Genomic DNA, 21,988 nt, shown 5'->3' with positions numbered 1-21,988 from the left:
ATACGTTCTTCGCGGGGTGGTTTCAGTCCAGTCTCGCCCCAGCGCTCGATCCCGCTGTTACGCCGTCATCGACGCCTGCGAGGCAAGCCTTTGTTCTATTTTGTTTTGGGCACAAGTTTGCCTCATTAAACGTGTCAGTTGCCTTATCCTTTTGTCGTCCCCCCGTCATTCGTGGCATTTTGGTGGATGGGCGGGGTACAACCCATACAGTGAAACACTCCGAGTGGCCGCAGTGCTAGCCCGCTCAACAGCGGATGAAGACTCTTCGAGGAGGAACCCGACGCACGAGCAAGCCGCTGCATGCAAGGCAAGCCCCCGGAGTTTGGTCTTCTGACAGTCAATGGCAAGACCAAACCGTCGAAGAGACCGGCGATGAGCAACCAGCCGCCGCAGACCTCATTAATAACCACTCCATCCGTCGTCCTTCACCCCCCCCCCCCCCCCTTCTTCCCCACTGCGGCCTCGAGCCATCCTTGTCATTAAAAGACTTCAATCAATCAATCAATCAATCCGTCGTCCTTGTGCCAGTCGTCCAATGCAATCTGACTCAATGCTATGATGAAGCCCACAAGGATGTGAAATTATGATTTCCGCATAGTGAACCCCATTACCGTCATGACGGATGGACCACAGAGCAGCGCCTTGACAATCTATATTTCGCACTGAAGGAAACCGCGAGACACTGCTTCGAGAACCACGAGGCTTGGCTTACGTCGTGAGACGCCTGCGTCACCGAGCTGAAGCGGACCTTCATAAATCAGCACTGTAGGTAGCGGGCCGAAGAGCTTCTACAGGTGAGGACTCGAGCACCCAACGAAAGCGTAACCAGCTCTGTCGAAGATGTTCTGCGGCTGAGGACTTGGGCCGACCATCAAGCCACCGATGAGGAAAAACTCAGGGTCGTTACGAGAGGCGTGAATAATGAGGTCTTCGGCGGCCTTGTCCGATATTCTCCAACGACAGCCGTCGAGTTTGTGGCCGAAGAAACAAACATCGAGCGGGTAATAACGGCTTGAGCTCACCACTCTCATCGGCTTAACAATGTGTCAGCTCTGGAAACGGCACGCTCTGAGTTAAGCACAACCACCGACGTGATTTGCGAGATCAGCCACGTGGTTGTTCGCGAAGAACTCAAGAAACTGCTGCCTTCAGTTTCTCCGGCATCGCTGCCTGCAGTTTCTCCGGCATCGCTGTCCATAGCCGAAGTTGTACAAGAAGAGCTTCATAGAGCTATCGAGCCACAGGCCTCTTTCAACTATGCATCGTCCGAAAAACAGACGCTGATCTACGACGCAGTTCTCCGACGACCACCGCCTCCTGCTCGTCCGTATACGGCGCCGCCACGACATGAACCTCCAGCGCAACATTACGTCCGCTCTGAGTAACTTTCGCATAGGATGCCTGACGTTTGGAGGACGGCTGACCGATGACGGCTATATTACCACTGCGGGGAGGCCGACCTTATGTATACCGCCCGTTGCCCCTACCGGCAAATATATATAGGGCTCCGCGTCTTCCATCCGAATGACCCACGTACACGCTACGGTGTGCGACGGCGGGAGATTGAAGAGTACCTCCGAAGACCTCAGTGTTCATCACCTGCACCCTGCTGCGGGTCCCGGTTGCAGTCAACACGACGTCCAGTATCGCCGTGCACTGACCCCGTCGAGATAGCCTGTCGCTCTTGTCGCGCCGGGAAAACTAAGCGCGGTTACCCATGCATGTGGAGTTGCCGAATGCCGACAACGTAAAGAGCCTCCAAAGACGTGGAAGACTTCGCACTCGGCCAGCGCCATGCATCAGGGCGACGCGCCTGCAGCAGTCTCCAACACCCTCAACGTGACCATCGACGGCCACGACGATTCGGCATTCGTGGGCACCGGAGAAGACCATTCGTTTTGAGTGGGAGGCTTTCACACCGGCTTCAGAAAATGACGACGCCAGGGAATGGTCCGCAAATATGAACCGCCAGGGGCCAACTAATAACGCCGTCTGGAATGTGCATTGCATGATTTCACATCAACCCTGAGACCTGCCCCGTGAAGCTCGTTATTCTGAAAGACTGTGCGTGGGACTTTATCCTCGAGTTATACTTTCTAGGTGAGTACTGCGCCGTAATCAAAATTGGAGCAAACCGCCTGACGCTGGAGAAACCTGTCCTACCCCTGGAGGAATCCGCAGAAACGTTTTCCGGGGTCCGTATCCACGCACACCACGTGAGCTTACCGCCGTGGTCTGGTGCTTTCGCACCCGTCGGGACCGATGAAGCTTCCTGCGGCGAAGTTCTGCTTGAGGGAAGCACCCAATCGTTTCTAGAAAGAGGAATCGCTGCCGTAAGAGGAGTGACATAACTTCAAGATGGGTGCGCTATGGCCCTGGTTACAAATTCTTGAGAAGAGCCGCAAGATTTCAAAAAGGTGTCCCCGTGGGCCACATCGACGAACACCAGAAGTCAGCCGAATCGCTTTACTTTCAGAAGTGTCTACTTCATCGCAGAACGAGAGAATGCCGCCCTCGAAACTTGACATCGACCCTAAGCTTCCAGCTTCTGAACGTGGTCGGCTGCTTGACCTTCTTAGCTAATTCGTCGAGTGCTTCGCCACATCAAGGCTGCGACGAACCATGTGTAGCCAATCATCACACCGTTACTGACGACGACCCGCTCCCTGTCCATCAGTCGTTGTACCGAGTCTCCTTAAAAATGGAGGCGATTCAAGATCAAGTCCTTGAAATGCTCGTCGACGACACATTCAACCCTTAAGAAGTCCGTGGGGGTCCTTAGTCGTCGTTGAAATGAAGAAGGACGCAACCCTGAGGTTCTGCGTGGACGATCGGAAACTGAACGCTGTGACTAAAAGAACGTATATACGCTCCTTCGCATCGGTGATACGTTAGACCGACTGCACCATTCCCGATATTTTTCGTCGATGGACCTAGAGAGTGGCAAGTGGCAGATGGGAAGTCGACGAACGCGACCGCGAGAAAACTGTCTATGTCACACCCGACAGCCTACGCGAGTTCAAAGTGATGTTGTTCGGACTGTGCACATCACTAGCCAGGCTCCAGTGCACAGTGGACACCGTGCTTGCAGGTCTAAAATGGCAGAGCTGCCTCGTCTACTTCGACGATGTCGTAGTATGTACACGGGATCTCAACGAACACTTGAGACGACTTCGAGCCGTGCTTCGAGGCATCAAGACCGCCGGCCTGTCCCTCAAGCGTACATGGTGTCGGTTCTCCTATGGTGAACAAACGTTCCTTGGTCACGGCGTGAGCAACGAAGGTGCTCGCCCTGAGCACCTTCGTTACCCCCGTGACATTACGCGCGTCTTACATTACGTAAGACGCGCGTCGAGGCAGAATTTTCGCCGCCGCCCGACAAGAAGGCGGGGCGACAGTTCTTCGAATTTTTGTGCATACTATAGGCGTTTTTTTTTTAGATTTTTCAAAGCTCATCGTGCCGTTAACACATCGCAAAAAAGACGCCGCAAAGTTCGAGTGGAGAAAAGGGAAGCGACGCACCTTCGACGAGCTGAAGCGAAGACTCCAGATGCCTCCTATTCTCGGACATTTGGACCAATTTGCGGAGACCGAAATTCACACGGACGCAAATAATACGGTACACAGAACGGTGCTGGTTCAACTGCAGGAGGGCACACAACGGGTAATCGTCTACTCCATGCGGACACTTTCAAAGGCCGAGAGCACTTACTCGACGACTGAGAAGGAATGCCTGGTCGTCCTCTGGGCGATGACCAAGATCAGCTCGTACCTTACGCGAGCCCGTTCCGAGTTGTCCCGCTTAATGTTGGCTCGCCAACATTAAAGAGCCGTCAGGACGCCTGACTCGCTGAAGGCTCCGATTGCAAGAATTCGACATGACTGTCGTATATGAGTCTGGCCACAAGCACAGTGACGCCGACTGTCTATCGAGAGCCCCCGTCGAGTCAACTCCCGCTAGCACTGCCGACGACGACCACGAGGCTTTCATTGGTGCCGTAAACATGAGTGATGTGGCCACACTCCAACAGGGCGACTCTCAACTCCGCGGGTTGACCGAGCACTTGGAGGGCCGAGGAGGCGCAGACCCCGGCATCTTCTTCAGGATCCTGTCAATTTGTGCTGGTACAGGGTGTACTCTAGAAACAGAACTTCGGCACCAGCAACTTAGCGCGGCTATTGGTAATTGCCAGTAACCTTCGTGAAGAAGCTTTCCTAGCCTGCCGTGACAATCATACAGCTGGACACCTTGAATAAAGCAGGACACTCGCCAGGATTCGCGAGAAACGTACCACTGGAAAAAGCTCTCGAAGCCTGTCCATTTCAACGTCCGATCGTGCCGTCAGTGTCAACGCCTAAAGAAACCGCCGACCAAGTCGGCGGGACTCCTGCAGTCAATTGCGCCTCCGACCAGGCCGTTCCAGCAAATCAGAATGTATTTGCTTAGACCATTCTCTCCGTCGACGCAAAGCAACCGGTAAAAAATTCTGGCGACAGATTACTTCAAACCCTGGGGGTAGGCGAAAGCCCTTCCGGCGGGAACTGCCTTAGAAGTCGCCAAGGTTTTCATCAAGTGTCCTTCGGCGCGGTGTCCCCGAGGTCCTGATGACTGACAGATTATCTTTCATGGCAAATTTGACCCAAGAAATCCTTCGGCTTTGTCGCACCAGCCACCGTCGTACCGCTCGTACCACCCGCAGACTGACGGGCTCACGGAGCGACTCAACAAGAGAGTTGCCGAGATGATATTTATGTACGTCGACGCAGAACACGAGGCGTGGGGCAGTGTATTGCCATACATTACGGCGTTCAACACGGCGGTTCGATAGACCACTGGAGTTACACCTTTTCAGCTGGTACATGGTCGGAAGATAACGACCACGCTCGACGCGATGCTGCCTCGCAATCCACCTGACGACGGGACTGACGACGCCCATATGGTTGCCCAACGGGCCGAAGAAGTCCGCCAGCTCGCCCGACTTCTTATTTAAAACGAGAAAGGCGTCGACTCTGGTCACTAGGACTTTCGTTGCCTGGACGTACACTTCCAACCCGGGGTGAGAGTGTGGGTGTGTACGCCCACCCGTTGCCGCGGCGCAGCGAGAACCTGTTGAGACGCTACTTTGGACCCTGCAATGGACTTCGTCAACTAGATGAGCTCAACTGCGAGGTGATACCCGACGGAACGCAGGCATCATCACGACGCCGACCGCAACCCGATGTTGTTCACGTCGTTCAACTCAAGCCATTCTGCATTCGATAGGGCTATGGATTTTTTTTTGTTCCAGATGACCTCCAGTTTACCGTTCGTTTTTATTTGCCCTTTTTTTATTTCGTGTTGCATTGGGGACTTGCACTTATAAAAAAGGGGAGAAAGCACACGCGCATCGCTGAGTGAGCGCGTCCGTGGCCGAATGGTTGCCGTGCTTGGCTTTTGCACTGCGGCCGCAGGATTGATTCCTGGGAGCGGTCGCTTTTTTATGTATTCTTTCAATTTAGCGTTCTCATGACTTCGAGAACCTTGTCGTCCGATCGAGCTATGAATGTTCTACGCGCCGAACGTTCTACGCTGAATGTTCCCGATTTACACGTGGGTACAGAACGTCCTTTGCATGGTGGTCCGAGGTCAGTCTCGCCCCAGCGCTCGATCCTGCTGTCACGCCGTCACCAACGCCTGCGACGCTAGCCGTTTTTTATATTGTTTTGGGCAGAAGTTAGCCCCATAAAACGTTTCGATTTCCCTATTCTTCTAGGTAGTCACCTCGTCATTCGTGACAATATCATCAAGTAGAACAACTCGCGTACATTTTGTACCTAAAATGATAATTATTATTTCTATATTAACCGCATCGACTTATGAAAATCGACTACACCTCCCGAACCAAACCGGGTGGACAGAAACACACACACGCACACACGCATATATATATATATATGTGTGTGTGTGTGTGTGTGTGCGTGTGTGTATGTGTGTGTGTGCATTCGCGCAAAGCAGATTTCGCTGCGGAGCATCAAAATGACTTACCCCGGGTGCGTTCAGTTGTTATACGGGAGGTTGCAATACACTTCTAAGTTTTATATTGTAGCATTGCAGTACAAGATTTAGTGACATACAAGGCGGAGGAGCCTCATGTTTCAGTTCATCTCATTTAACTGGCGCTTGGCTACGCTCATTTTTGTAGGCGTCAACGAAAAAAGTAATGAAATATGTTGCTTCTTACTTGCCAAATTAAAGAACGCGTTACCGTCTAACTTACGTCAAGATAAAAGGAACGTGTTACCGTTGCCGATAAAAAGTAACGCACGTTACTTTGCGTTACTTTTATTTATTAATTGACAGTAAAAGCGTTGTTAGCTCTTTTTTTTTTTTTGCGACAGCGTTTTTTAGCATTACGACAAATGGCGCGGGCGTTGGGGTTGTTCTAAAGTGGCAGTTTCTATGTGGAGAAAAGACTGGCGAAATTTTGAAGGATCGTGAAGCGAGTGCAAAAATAACGACTTGGCACCCATATTTCGTTTGAGCTTAGCTCCGGACAGCCGACGCTACGAGCTAATGGCACCAGTCATGCAGCGTCGAATGCGCAAGTCACTGGGCCTTTTTTTGTTTTATGAATGGCTCGGGGGAATGATAGAACATTTACAGAAACCTTACGAACAATATGATGGTGCCTGAACGACCCATCATGTTATAGCGTCGAATCCCTCTGGACTTAAAGTGAAACGTAGTATAGAAACGCGAAAAAAAATTTAAGTGCACTTGTTTTTAGGTTTTGTGAAGAATATGTAACGAATAATGTAACTAAGTAAAGAAAAAACAGTGAGTGCGCAGGCGAGCTTGTAGATGTTGTTCATGATGTAGAATACCCGAGACTGTGGTAAAAGCCGGGAAACTTGGTGGAAGAAAAAAGACAGGGAAAAAGAACCTTTCAAACTCATCTACTGCGTTTATTTCCTCAAAGCGTTATATATCCACCACCTAATCACCGACCACCGACGTCACAAAGTCCCACCTTTGTTATACAATCCTACCCCCACTGGTCTTCACCTCAGCCGTAAACGGTGACCTCAATCCGAAACAGAAAACTTGGGACCTTGAACAAAACAAAGACAAAAAAACAAGTACACCGACCCACTTCCTTTCCATCCGGATCTGAAAGGGCTGTGCTTTATCTAAACGAGAACTGATATGTCCTCCACTGAGCCCCTGTCCGCAAAACGCCTCATTGCACGCCCACTTACCAAGGAAAAAAGAAAGAAGTAACAGGTAACGTTACCCGTTACTTGAAGTAACTAACATAAGTACGTTACCCGTTACAGTTTTGAAAATTTAACGAGTACGTTACTCCCTTACCGAGAAAGGTAACGCGTTCCCGCTGACGTCGTTACTTGTAACGCGCTACCGCCAGTTAGTCGCCATTTATTCGCCAATTCTTCGTTTACAAAACGTATAATTTCTACTGCAATCCTCCAGTGATTCACAATATTTGTGGAGGAAAAGTTATCTGTATTTACTTAGGCGATATATAGGGGCTACCAGTAAAAGGCAGCGACGTACAAAGTTCATTCTTGCATGTTTTACAGCGCTGGGTGTTCTAGGCTAGTGCATCTTTGTCTTGTTTGTTACACTCGTCGCCTACGCTTCCCACTTGCCGGCGTTCAACACCTGATGTCTATAGAAAATCCTCAAGCTACACTTTGGAGAGTAGATAGCCAAGGTTTTATAAGTATATATTCGGTAACCACCAGCAGCCTTATAGTGAATGCTTCTGCTTTTGTCAAAAGGCGGTTATTTGTTGCGCATAGGCAAATTATTACTTTTAGAAAATGCAATAAAAGCAAAAAAAAAAAAAAAACTCAACAGTGTTACCCTATTCATAGTCAGAACCGCTAGAGGAAACAGCTACCAATAATCATTGTAGTTGAGTGAGAGTTTTTGGCAGCGTTTCTCTGAATCCCATTGGTGTTTGTCATTCCTCATGTTAAATAGCAGGGCCGTTCAGCTTCAGCGGAACATTTTAAAATGTTCGCAAGAAAAACATTACACCAGTATTTTATATTACTATCTGTTTTCGCTTTTTTTTTTGTGTTTCTAATAATAAACAGATTTTCCTCTCTTGTATTCTCAGATGTAATCAGTGTTTTTCCGTAACTTAAACATCTGCTTCCTTGAAAACCACTATAGACCTTTTCACTTCAGTAGTTGCCTGACCGCCGGGTAGAGGGCGCTGGCGCACTCACCGCCATGAGGTTGCTTCAATTTGGTTAGTTTCGTTTTCAACAAGCACGCGATTGTGGAGCTATTTCATGCCGTTTTCGCTTCTTTAATGTTACAAATTTGTTCCTTGTACCACACAGCGAATGAAACAATGGTACTGAGCCACCTGGAAAACCAGGAGGTGGTTTCGGGCCTAAATTGCGAGCACTTACACGAACACCAAATGCGTCTGATTACGTCCATGGTTCATTCCGACCACTTTCGGCGGTGAAACAATTACGCTGATGCACAGGATTACTATCATTCACGGCCGTACCCGTGGACACTAGTTTCCAGGAAAATAAATAAATAAGGAGCAGGACAAGCTCCGCTTCCAGCCGCTCCAGCACGCGCTCGTTTCCTGCCGCCGTGCTTTGGCTGCGCGTGCACCGTGTGGTACGGCAGGTAGATGGCTCGCGCTCAAGTAAGAAATTATATCTGCTCATCTTATATTGCAAGAGACTATAATGCATGAGTGCTTAGTGAAGATGCAGGTTCACAACATGATCAACAATGTGCTGAATCACGAAGAACAGATGAACGGACAAGTTTATTGCTCGATGTTTGTTTTTTGGGCACCAAGTTTTCATAAAGTTTGCACTAGAAAAGTATTTTATAATGACGTAGAGAATATTCAAAAGAACTAATATTGTATTGTCTTGTTTCATTAAAACAGAAATAAGTTAGAGAAATATTTTTATAGATCACCTAGGCCGACTAGAAAATTTCTTTAACTAAAGTAGTCACTAACAACATTTCACAATATTGGCCTTATGAAATAAACTATTTGTTGCATGTATGGACATTTGCTTACGACGTTCTCAAGGTATAAGATAAGTGACTTGCCTTCAAATGTGGTCTGAAATTCATCTCGCATAAAATTTCACAAAGAAAATTAAAGCGCGCAAAAGAAGTGATATATAGGAAGTTTGGCTGAAGTCGAGCGCCAGGCGCCACGCCATGCATGGACCTATGCAGAAAGCTCTGTACTGGTTTGAGCCGACGCGCTTTCTAGATTTCGGCGTCGCCAGCCGTCAGCCGCCAGTCGTCAGTAAATCCCTATTCGCCGTCGACAACGTTGCACTCGGGCGATTTTCGTGCGGACAGATTTTTTTCGGTGTCACATATTGTGTACCAAATGCACTCTCAAGCTGTCTGTAACAGTTTCTCCCAAGGGGAGTCGCAATATTTTTTTTAATTAAATAACTGAAATGAACTGTGTGGTTATCTTAAGAAAATACTTCAGGCAATTAAAAGGCGTATGGCACCAAGCACGGTATACAGTTTCTTGAAAATCATATATAAAGCGATCAAGCGAAAATTTATATCGCAGAGACGATTAAGAACGTAGGTGATATTGTAAAGGAATTGTTTGGCGTTGACGTACCATTATTCATAGAATAAAAAAAAATCCAAATTAAACGTTTGTACTCCATCTTGTCCACAAGTTCCCCCACATACCGTAGTCGAGAGCAACCGTTTTCGCTCTGTTATAAATACAAAACTCGATGCTTTCAGGAAACACACGTGATTAATTTTGCTGAGTAATTTACTAATTTTGTCCCCTTCCTTGAGATCCTAAATGCGCGATCATATATATACTTACCGTGTTCTTCCTATTACGAATGTTCCGCCGTAACAATTAGGAACCAAACCTGAGTTTTCATATGTTACTGACTTTTGAGTCCTCGTGCTGTTTTAGAGTCATGCATGTATGGCTGTGTGCGTGAGCGCTAATGCTGATTTATGAGCCCATATACTATAGCATCTTAACAAGTATCCGGCGAACCGACGGTAAAAATGGTCAAATTTTGTTACAAAACTAACTGCAGAAGTTGTGCACATAATGATGTAATGCAATTATATGGTAAAGATAAGTATCGGACAACGCCTTCTGGAGTAAGGTAAGAAAGTCGGTGAAACGCGACGAAAAACACGAATTTAACGCATCCCCCAAGGCGTGGAGTAGCGCGGAGGGGAGAGCGGAGCAACAAGTTGAAGCAACATAATGGCGGCCGCATCACGTGATTCCAAGATGGCAGCGCCCATGTGGCGGAGGGTGAAAAGGTCTATAAAGGAGACCTAATAGAATCAGTCAGTATATCTTAAGAAGGTATATCTTAAGAAGTGTTTGAATAAACTTATTCATTTAATTGCAGTTACGGTCGGACCTTGGGAAAAATGCAGATGACGCCGAGTGCCAGCGTCAATGCTGCATTAACCAAACGCATTTAACTATTAACTCGCCCGACGGAATGAAATGCGGCGACGAAAAGGTATTGTAATGAGATGCCGTTGCCCCACACTCATAGAGTTGCTAAACCATCATCTGTGTTTGGGGTTAAAGGACATATTCCAAATTAGAGATCTGAATTAACGATATTTTCAGTTACAAGGTTATGTCGGTTATTAAAAAAGAGTTTTTTTTTTGCAACTGATAAATTCACTTATACTTAAAGGTCCCACATAAATGATGTCGTGGTGCATTCCTAAACAGTCAGAAATATTCTAATGTAAGTCACTGAAGTGAACGACTTTCAGGCAAATCATCATTTGAAACTTCGCTTCGCGTTTTCCGTCACAAAAGCCGAAAGGCAGTCTAACAACCAGAGTTTGAACTTCTTTGCAACTGTGTCTATCTACAAGTAGCCTGTGTGCTCCTCAATGACAGATAATAATTTTAAATAAAATGCACACTGGCTTTGATAGTGGAAAATGATATATTGAAAAATATTTAGTACACGCCTAAGCATGTTAATTTTTATTTTAGCAAGTGTGAATATATTTTGGATGTAATCTTAAGTAACTTGTAACTGATATCGGCAGGCTGAACAATATTTTAAAACAATGGAGGAATTTTTACGGAGCTGTCTGCCGCCTGAAACTTTTTCACCCGTCTATCTCGCCGTGCATTTCCGCGTTAAATATGGCGACGAAATTTAATTGATGAGAAATTATACAATGTTAAAGTTACGTCACACGTCATGGGTCATACTGGAAACGATTGTCTGCTAAATACAAAAGGAAGTTGGTACATATACACCAATTTAAGACCCGGGACACCCCAAATTAAAATCGTGACGTGACATTACGTATGTATGTCCCGTGGCACGTCGTGATAAGCGGCGCCTTGTAACATGATGTGGCCTGACGTCTTGCGAAGTTAAGAGCTCCATACGTATATGGCACTCCTTGAATATTATATTCTATGCACATAGAACTTCTTTGATAAAGTTCGCTGGAAATCCATTTTTTTTTATTGAGTAACAAGATCACTACGTGGCGTGACAAAATAATTTGAGTGAAAAGTACTCAGAGAGACGTGCCAGTTTCAAAGGTGAAATGTAAGCTTTTAATCGTGGTGTTTCTTATGTGTCCACCTTACCTTGTCCTGTGTGTTCTCTCCTTCTTGTCCGTGTGTTATTCGCGCTGTTTTTTCAAAATGGATTCAGACCTGACAATACTACACGCAATAGAGGTTCTTGAACTAGGTGAACTTTTCAGAAAGCAGGTGTCATCCACGCAAGTCCACGCCAATCATCCGACGCCACCATACTACCATGAGAGGACGCTATATAGGGAAGGGCTAAACACTCCCCACCGTTACAAAACAGCACAACACACACAATTAGTACATACAAACACATCAATTCAGTGTAACGCCACCGGCGAAGAATATATGCGGTAATTTGGTCGACATCCCTTATGTTACGTTATCCAACGTCAAATGCATGATAACTGAAATCACTTCACCACATGACTTGACCACGTGACGTTACAGTTCCACACCCTTGAGTCACGTGGTCACAATAAGTGAAGTCGCGTCACTTGACGTAGTTACGTGTCCGTGCGCTTCATGGATGCACCTACCACGTGATCGATATTCATGGACATTTACCACCTCAGCAACGCGTTATAGGTATGATGCTGTTGCCTAGAACGCATCTCTGACTGGTGTGTTGCCCCACGCCCTAATAAGTTGTCCTTCGATTTCTGCTTGATGACCTCATAGGAGCGTCATGATGTCACCGGCTGCGATCCTGGCGGTGTTAGAGCAATGGTGATACTGCAGCAGACGCCTGTTCTGCTGAAAGTAACTCTACAGCTCGAGTCTACGGAAGCTTGGGAAGCAAACAGTTTTGACGCCGCGAGGAGAGCTACGCTCGCATTCTCTAGTGCTTTTTTGCAGAGATACTATGAACAACCGCCACGATCGCGATTTCTGAAAGCATAAAACTCCGGCTTTCTTGCCATGATTTGTTGTAACTATGGGGCCACTTTTGATGCACGGGCGGAATAAGACCATGAACAAATATCAGTCGGAGACACGTTCCAGGCAACGTAGAATGATGTTTTTGTCAGGTACGAACAAAGTACAACGCAATTTGTTTTTGTCGTGCGCATTCGGCTTCCAGCGAACACAAGTGGTTTGCCAAGGGTCGGCTGGAATGAGTCCAATCATTGTATCTCGTTGCTTTAGCATTGCTTGATCATTGCTCGTTGCTTTAGCATTGAACAAATTTCCTGCTTGATACACGCTTGACTCAACGACAAAAGAGCGACCCTGCCATGAAAGAAGGCTCTTTGACATAGGAAAGGGGTTCATAAAAGAAGCCATATATATTTTGATATATTTAGAGACTTTAGTTACATTACTTGTGTGAACATCCCACCGTATGCCGGTGAACCATTAAGCAGGTATTATGGTTCAAATATGTTTTGATTTAATGTTCAAACAACGACAATATAGGCATGATGTAAACTAGATTCGCGAAACTAAAAGTAACTTTTTCATTGTGGAAACAAAAGAAAATTGGAGTATAAAATATTACTTCTATAATTATATATTTCAAAATGAAATCGCAAATAAGGCAACTTTAATATTGATATCTACTTGCGCTCACCAACTTTGAATGAATGTTAAATTAAGCCTATATATTACTTCGAATATATTTTGGGTACTCTGTTTTTTTTGTTTTTGTTCTGCGACCGTTCTCCGTATTGAAAACATACTTGGTATTTTTCACCCCCAATGAAACAATTTTGACTGAGAGAAAACAAAGAAATTTTAAATATAAAATGTTCTCTTGTGCTTAAGACATAGTGCATTACATTAGGTGATTATTTCAATGACAAATGACAGGGAATACGGGTCTCTTATTGGTTTCTGAAACATTTTGTTTCCACGGAGAGTACACCGCTACTTTATGGCGAAATGGTATTTTAGCTACTACATTTGCTTATGAAAAAAAGAAATTGTGATTTTCTTTCTTTCGTAAGGTAGGTGCCTACCTTTTTGAGGAGTAATTCTACTTGATAAGAATACTTAATTAAAGTTTCGGTTGCTGACAAAATTTCTCCGTGTTAACAGGTTTGCATTCATGGAGTTTGCGTCTCAAAAAAAATCAGACGCACGCAATCGAATGATAGAGCAAGTGATGACCAACGGGAACTCTGAAAGAAATTCAACCAAATGAATTCATTCATAACCAGGCATGAAGTATACCTGTTGATTAAGAGATTTGAAAAATAAAAAAAATAAACTAATTATAACTACGCTGTCTCCAAGTGTCTCGTGCGATTGACCGGAAGTTTTATAATAATATATTTATGAAATGAACTTTAACGAAAGGCTCTTCCCAAAGAACACAAACGCGCTCAGTGTGATGTCGGGAGCGACTCCACGCTTCACGGCAGCGCACGAAGAGCTCTTCCCTTGTACGTTAATCTGCTTCGTTGTGCGAATATAGAGCGCAAAATTGTTCCCTACACACATCGGAAAGTTTTTTTTTTTAGGAAAATGTTTAATTTATAGTTAAAGCTTGGGCGAGATCATGCATATATGAGAATTAAAACAAGCAAAATGATGAGCGACCAAATTAAGATAGACATAAATACAGCTCTGTGCCTCTATCATTTCTTCGTGCCTGTTTCTATACAGAGAAAGAGGCAAAGCATCGCTGTGCTTATATTCACTCGGTGTCTCGTTCTTTGCGATTTTTTTAATTCTTAAGTGCTTAACTCCTGAAATAATATCACATGCTCAACAGAAAATTAAAGAATGTGTTTAAAATTTTGGTAGTACTAGCCATATTTTTCCCCACATTAACTTATTTGTTGTTGACATTTCATGATTAGACTGTGAGGGGTTATGATAATTGTGGGTCGAGTAGCAGTTCCCACTTCCCTGTTGAAAAAAAGTTCCTTAAAGCGTTACACATTTTAAGGTATTTATGTTAAAATGGTCATTGAAATCAAGAATATGTCATTGCTGCTAGTTCCGCGCTGCATATTGCTATTCTAAAACAAAAACCTAAAATAGTAATTTCAGAAGTAAGGAAACGTGCGAAACCGGAAAAAGAAAAGAGGACACAAAAAAAAATGAAAGACGCTGACCACTCCCTGTAACACCGAATCAGAGCGCAGCTCCAATGTGTTCAACACAGACCCGTACTTACTTCGATGGCCACTTGGATAACGAGTACAACACGTTTTCATACGTGCCTCTGTCATCTATGAATGATGATATCACTTGCCTGAACAACGGGTAACTGGCATCTCCCCTCCTCCCTCCTCATCCATCCTCCCTCCTTCCACGTCCTACCTTAACCTCCCCTCTCCCTCCTCATGATCCTCCCTCCTTCCTTTTCTTACCTCATCCTCCCTCCTCCTCCCTCCTCCTCCTATCTCCATCCTCCTCTGTCCTCCTTCTTCCTCCTCCGCCTCCTCTTCTCTCCCCCCCGCGCATTGCATCATGGGACGTTTCCCATAATTCAACACGCGGGACCTTTGTGACGTCACTTGTGACCCTCATGACGTCACTTGTGACGTCATTATGGTACGTTTCTAATAATGAACCGCGCGGTTAAGCCGACGGCGACGGCGACGCTGCTCAAGCCGGAAACGGGCGCCTAAGAGATGTGCTCTAAAAATGAAAGACGCTTACAATGTAACTTAATGCCGAATTAAGCGCCGTTCACATGTATGCAACCGAGTAAGACCGAGAGTCCAGACCGGTTTTAAGCCTCTTGCGACGTCCTAGGACCCGATGCGCTGCTGCGGAGCTGGTTCTAAGACATCGCAAGAGGCTTAAAAACCGGTCAGGTCTCTCTCGGTCGTACTCGGTTGCAAGAGCGTGAACGGGCCTTTAGAGCGCACCTGTTGAGGAGGAAGAGGATATGCCCCTCCTCCCTCTTCCGTACCCTCTCCTGCTCCCCCAATTAGCGAGACTTTTTCACATAATTTAGCACTAAATTTAGCGAGGTATATTTTCCGCTAAATTTGGCGGGGGTAATTTTTTGGCTAAATTTAGCGGGGAAATTTAGCGGGGAATTTTTAGCACTAAATTTAGCGGGAAGTTTTCCCGCTAAATGTAGCGGGGAAGTATTTTCGATAAAGTTAGCGGGGAAATTTACCCATAATGCAACGCGCTGTGGCGTCACGAATGACCCTCGTGATGTCACACGTAACGTCCGGGTGACGTCATCATGGGAAACGTCCCATAAGGCAAAGCGCGGTTGCGCCGACGAGGACGGCCACGGCAACGCCGACGCCGCTCAAGCCGGAAACGGGCGCCTGAGAGCTGTGCTCTAAAAGAGGACAACATACACAACGTCTCGAACACAGCCGCAGGTTTACGCTAAAACTACACCCTTTTATAGGGGTACACCGCAGTCAACGCGAAGAACCCTCACACCAAGTTTTAGAATAAACCTTTAGCTGTGTTCGACACGTGTGTGTGACGGGCTCTGTTTCTTATCTTTCTTTTTCCTTCTTCACAATTCTCAGGTTTCGTTATGTCTGCTGTTCACCAGCTTGACTGTACTTTTACTCTTCTCCCAGTCGTCATTGATTTATTCAGAATTCTCGACACATCTACGGAGAAGCAGAAGCAATGGCACAACCTAAAAGTGGCGGTACTGTGTACAGTCGCACTGAGTACACCCCCTTTTTAGCACAGAGAAGGTGTACTCAGTGCACCTCAAGTGCGGAGTTGAATACATCAGTCAAAGAGGCCGATGTATTCGTGTGCCTTAAATCAGATGTTCAATCAAAACTAAAGATTCGACAAAAAAAAATTAGGCAGATAGGCACTGGTTGTTGTTTGCGGGTTTTATGGCGCAAGAACTCCTACCGCCATTCTGCGCCAATCTAGGTAAGCTAAAATACATTGTTAAAAAGTACACCAAGACTAGGCTAGAAGTTGGCTATAGTTTGTGTAAAATATCTGTAGCTTTGTGAAAAGCTAAAAGACGTTCAAATTATATGAGAAGCTGTTCCCCTAGAACCAAGACAGGGTGAAACGGAATGCTGTATTTAAAAAAAAAAACTCAGGGAAAAAGGTATTGTATTGTTGTAAAAGGCCACGGCAAAGAAAGAGAACATGTAGAACAGATAAAGTTTCTCTACAGTACTTGCATAATGGCGGTTCTTCACCTATAAGCAGGTATTGATGAGTAATGAACGAGTAGCCAATTCTCAAGCGGCACAGGAGAACTTCGTGGAAACGATTTTTATTATAGGAGGTTTCCCATGTGCCAAGTTCTGGTTTGATGGCATGAAGCTTATTATTATCGGCTAACTTCCATTCAGATTACCATAACCGTGAAAGTGAAAATCTCACAGACATTTTAAGGTCTTAGTAAGGTATGCGGATATTCGATGGTAAAAGGTTCCGTGAAGAGGCGCCTAGTCTATCTGCAGCCTCGTTGCCTGCAATGACCACATGGCTCGGGATCCAGCGAAACATGAAGTCATTCCCACCAGCGAGTCCCTGTTGAACTTTGGCCCGTACGAGTTGAGTCAACTTATTCGTGGTTGATGTAACAGAACATACAGCGCTAAAAACAATTTAAGAGTCTACAAAAAGAATGGTTTTCATCACTTTGCTCCTGATTATATAGTCAAGGGTTGTTAGAACACCATAAAGTTCCGCATTAAAAATGCTGGCGACATTCTTGAGTCGAGTAACATGGGTAAACGAATTTGAATAAACAGCGGAGCCAATATACCCTATTGAAAATTCCATCAAGATACGTAATTTCGGACACTGACTGCCAGTCAGCAGCCCTGGTGGAACGTGATGGACCATTAGACGTCATCATCTGATGGACCATCAGACGTCATCTGATGGTCCATCAGATGACGTCTGACTGCCACTGCCAAGGGATTTTCATCAACAAGGGGAGCATTTTTATAAGAGTAAAGCTATATGCACTCATAAATATCGCCAAATGCCTCGATAAAACAAAATGTTCGAGAAAAAAAAAAAAAGAAAAAAAAGCAGGCCCACCGCGGATCGAACCCGCGACCACTTGCGTACAAATCGGACACCTTAAGCGCTATGCTATGCCATTTTTTTTTTCTTGATTGCACCGCTATGCTATGCCATTCTTTTATTGCCTGTTTTTACATTTGTACAATAGGATATATACAAAGGAGGGGTTAAAACCACTTCAGCCGTAACTTGGCTGCCGTGGAGTCATTAAAATTCGTTTAAACACACCAAAACATCAAGAATGAACAACCAATCCGGCGGTTCGGGCTGTGCCCGGAAGACTTCACGCGTGCCGGCAACACTTTCAATAAAATATTCACGAGCCGAGCGGACTGTTTTATCCGCGCGATTCACGTCTAGTCTTGTTTTTCATAGACTGTGAAGGCGCAGTAGTAGTAGCATATCATAAGGTACGCCATTTACGTTCTCTATTGATAGAAACCGTATACCTCTGGCGGTTGTCGGAAAATCCTTTTTGAGTGTGCGCTGGAGTATATCCCACAAAAACACAGCGTCCCAGCAGTAAATAAACACGTGTTCTACAGTTTCTGGCGGCTTGCATAAAAGACAATGCGTTGACCATGGTACGAAAATGCCTTTTTCCTCTAACCATGGCTTTACGGGTAGGACGCCACAATGAAGTTTAAAAAAGAAGGATTTAGCACTAGACTTTACCGGCATCTTCTTCACTCTTTTTAAAACATCTTGGCCAGGGCCTTCAGAGTATAGGGAACGATAAACGGCACAGGCAGCAGAACATCAACCAAATCTCGATACATTTTTTCCGTGACACGGTACTAAGATAATCTTAGGAAAAACGGACCTTCAAGATTCGAAAAGAGAGAAACACTTCTATCAAATACCCTCGCACAGCGGCACCTGTCCCTGTGAATGACAAAACAATAAATTCTGACAAAACGTTTTGCAGACAAAGTTGAACAACTGTGCGTAAAAAGGCATCCCTCTGATCGCGTAAAACATAAAGCGTGAAACAATCTGACGTAAGAACAAATGGGACAATCCCAAACCACCACTTCGCACTGACCTAAATAAATTCGTTCGAGCGGAACGCTCCCATGTCGAAGACCAAATAAAAACGGCAAACACTCTATGCAGCTTTTGCACATTCATACGTGACATACACAACACTTGTAATATATACCAGACTTTTGATATTAAAAACAGATTACACCGCGGTCAAACGCGCGAACATAGATAAATCCCTACCCCTCCACCCTTCCGCCTTTAATCTAACATTTTCGATCTCTTCGTTCCAATAATTCGTGGTGTCCTGATAATGTTCTAAAGGCACTCCGAGATACTTCGTGGGTAAAGTTTTCCACCTAACATTCATGAACACTTCTGGTTTACTTGACCAGTCACCGTGCCAGAAACCCACGCATTTATCCCATTTATCACCCACGCATTTATCACGTTCTCTATAGCGTTCACCACGCTACCAGTTTGCGCGCAAAAATACGAAACCACATTTATCGCTTCACGTACGCTGTCTCGATCGACACAGATAACCGCGACATCATCCGCGTAGGAAAGAACCTTTACTTCACTTGAATGCGATGCTATGCCATCGCTTAGGAAACTAGATTTCATCATTCGTTTTATACGAGATGCTTCGGCAGGAAATGCAGTTAAGTCTTCAGCATCTTATGGAAAGCACTCGTACATCACTCGCCGTACTTCAGTTCTACTCACCTGCCATGTAGAGTACGTTCGCGCCGTAGAACGGTCCTTTTGTTCGCGCGTCTCCGGCCTAGTACACCTGGTACACCTTGTCATCAACTACACCGCTAAAGTCGCTTACATCGTCGGAACTCACAACAGGCTGGGTCTTGTCGAGTAGAAATTCTACGAAAACATAAGACATTGTAGAGCCCGGGCAGGATCGACAGGTTGGAGCAAGCGGGCAAACAAAACGAGTCGAGAGCGATCGTTCATGAGAGCTCGGCGAAGCCTCTATGGGCGATGCGAAGTCAGCGAACTGGCGTGTTCGGTGGGCTTCTGATCAGGGTTGTCGGTCGGCTGCGTGTCATATCTCTAACATCAGCGGTTTTATGGGCTCACGTCCCGAAATTGTTTTCTTGTGCATAGAATATTTTTCGTATTCATAGATTTGACGAAATAGTGGTATCCGAAGGAACTTTACGTCCCTTGACCGTACGTCTGTCTGCACGTCAAAGCTTTTTGACGTACAGTCAGAGCCAATCGACGAACAATCAGAATCGCCATCAAGGCATCTTGATTTCATTTCGCGGCGGCTGACTGCCACCAGGAAACCATCAGAAAGCCGACAAGCGGAGTCTGACTGGAGTTTGACTGTCGGTCAGAGTAACTTCTTGGCCAATCAGACATGCTTGACGTACAGTCAGGCACAATCAGCGGTCCAGTAGAAAACATTGACTGCCAAACAGGGTTACATTGATGGATTTTTCCTTCGGGCACATTGAGGACTTGGCACCATCAGTGTAAAACTGCCAGTAATTTCTGTATTTTTCTTGAAGAGCTAGGAATTGCTGTTGTAGAATAAGTGGAGAGACGTTATGTCTCTCCACTTATTCTACAACAGCTATAGGTTTAATATCCCATGGGGCGGTATGACATGCACTTTCTAGAAAATGAACATCCTCACGTGGTAGGTTAAGGGAGTGGCGTAGGTTCTCAAAACGAAGACTCAAGGGTTGAATCACAGTACGGTTATGGTTAAAAGTAGAACAAAACTTTGACTGTCGAATACCACTGTGGGTTGGATGGCTGGGTTCTGATAACACCTTGTAGGCATAAACTAGACTCAGATACTGCCGCCTTTTTTCAAGGGACATTTCATTGGACTCAGCATACAAAGTTAAAACAGGATATGTCCTAAAAGCACCTGTTGCAAGACGCAATCCAAGGTGATGCACAGGGTCAAGCAGTTTTAAGGCATATGGCCGGGCAGACGCATAGACGATAGCACCATAATCAAGGCGCGATCGCACAAGAAAAGAGTACAAACGAAGTAGACACCTCCTACCGGAACCCGAAGACTTGTGTGAAAGAACTTTCAAGATGTTCATCGCCTGTAGACATTTTTGCTTTAGCCACTTGAGGTGATATAAAAAAGTTTAGCTTGCGGTCGAAAATCACACCAAGGAACTTATGGTCTGGTTTAACTGCAATGTTATTTCTTTTTAAAGTAAGGTTTGGATCTAACCAAAGTCCACGCCGCAGAGAGAAGGGCACACCGACTGTTTTCTCTGAAGAAAACTTAAAACCATTTTCATTTGCCCATTTAGTCATTTTATTTATAGTTAACCGCAGCTGCCTTTCACAGCTAGACATATTACACGATGCTACAGAAATTTGGATATCATCTACATAAAGGGAGTATTATACGGAGAAAGGTATGACACGGCATAGAGAATTAATTTTTACACCAAAGAGGGTGACACTCAAGACTCCACCCTGAGGAACCCCGTTCTCCTGAACAAACAAGTCGGAAAGTGTTGTACCTAACCGTACACGAAAAGAGGGATCACATAAGAAGTTTTTGATGCAGTGAAGCAATCTGCCGCGTACTCCATACGTAAAAAGGTCACGCAGGATGCCATGTCGCCAAGTGGTAACGAAAGCGTTCTCCAAGTCGAAAAAGCCGGTACGCAATGCTGCCTGTTCACAAATGCCTCCCGTACAAACGTCTCCAGCCCAACTAAGTGGTCGGTAGTGGAGCGTACAGGTCGACAGCCACACTGATTTACATCCAAAATATTATTTTGCTCAAGGAAGTAAACAAGACGCTTGTTGATTAACCTTTCTTACGTTTTTCCCAGGCAACCTGTCAATGCTATCGGCCTGTAACTTGACGGGAGGGAAGGGTCTTTACCAGGCTTCAGTAACAGAATCACTTCTGCCTGTTTCCATTCGGTAAGAAAGTATGAATCTTTCAACAGGCCATTAAAATAAATGAGAAGAGCTGAGAGTGATTCATTCGATAAATGTCGAATCATCTCGTAATGTATACGATCAGGCCCTGGGGAAGAGTGCTTCCGAATATTCAAAGCCATTTGGAGCTCCACCATTGTGAACCGTTGAATGTAGGGTGCAGAGGCTCCTCCTGCCAAGCTGACTCTTGTTCTCTCTACATCAAATTTTAACTTCAAAAATGCCGAAGAATAGTGCGAGGAGTTTGAAACGGCTGCAAAATGTGAGCCTAACAGATTAGCCTGGTCGTGGAATGAGGATGCAGATGGAAAGAGGGGAACTGTGAAATAGTGGTATCTGCCTTCGACCTTGTGAAGTCGGTCCCACACTTCCTTTGGTGGGACATAGCTACTAATAGAGGACAAATATCCCCTCCAAGACTTCCGCTTGGCCTGCTTTCTTGTCCAACGAGCTTGAGACCTATTTCGCTGAAACTCTATAAAGTTCACAAATGTTGGATATCTGCGAAATATGCCCCAAGC

General features: G+C 45.4%; 1 protein-coding gene across 1 annotated transcript in view; it reads left to right on the top strand.

Annotated features, from left to right (window-relative positions):
* The window catches only part of LOC115311275, an 87,450-nt gene extending 73,738 nt beyond the window's left edge, over positions 1 to 13,712 (top strand). The window contains exons 10-11 of the mRNA XM_040220294.1: positions 10,414 to 10,530; positions 13,626 to 13,712. Of these exons, the coding sequence (XP_040076228.1) occupies positions 10,414 to 10,530; positions 13,626 to 13,712 (204 nt within the window). The remainder of the gene's footprint in view (positions 1 to 10,413; positions 10,531 to 13,625) is intronic.
* Positions 13,713 to 21,988: the final 8,276 nt, after the last annotated feature.

The sequence above is a fragment of the Ixodes scapularis genome, unplaced genomic scaffold (genome assembly GCF_016920785.2).
Source record: "Ixodes scapularis isolate PalLabHiFi unplaced genomic scaffold, ASM1692078v2 PGA_scaffold4__175_contigs__length_147842914, whole genome shotgun sequence".
Taxonomy (NCBI): domain Eukaryota; kingdom Metazoa; phylum Arthropoda; class Arachnida; order Ixodida; family Ixodidae; genus Ixodes; species Ixodes scapularis.
The sequence above is the reverse complement of the archived record's forward strand: the minus strand, read 5'-3'. Positions and strand labels throughout refer to the sequence as shown.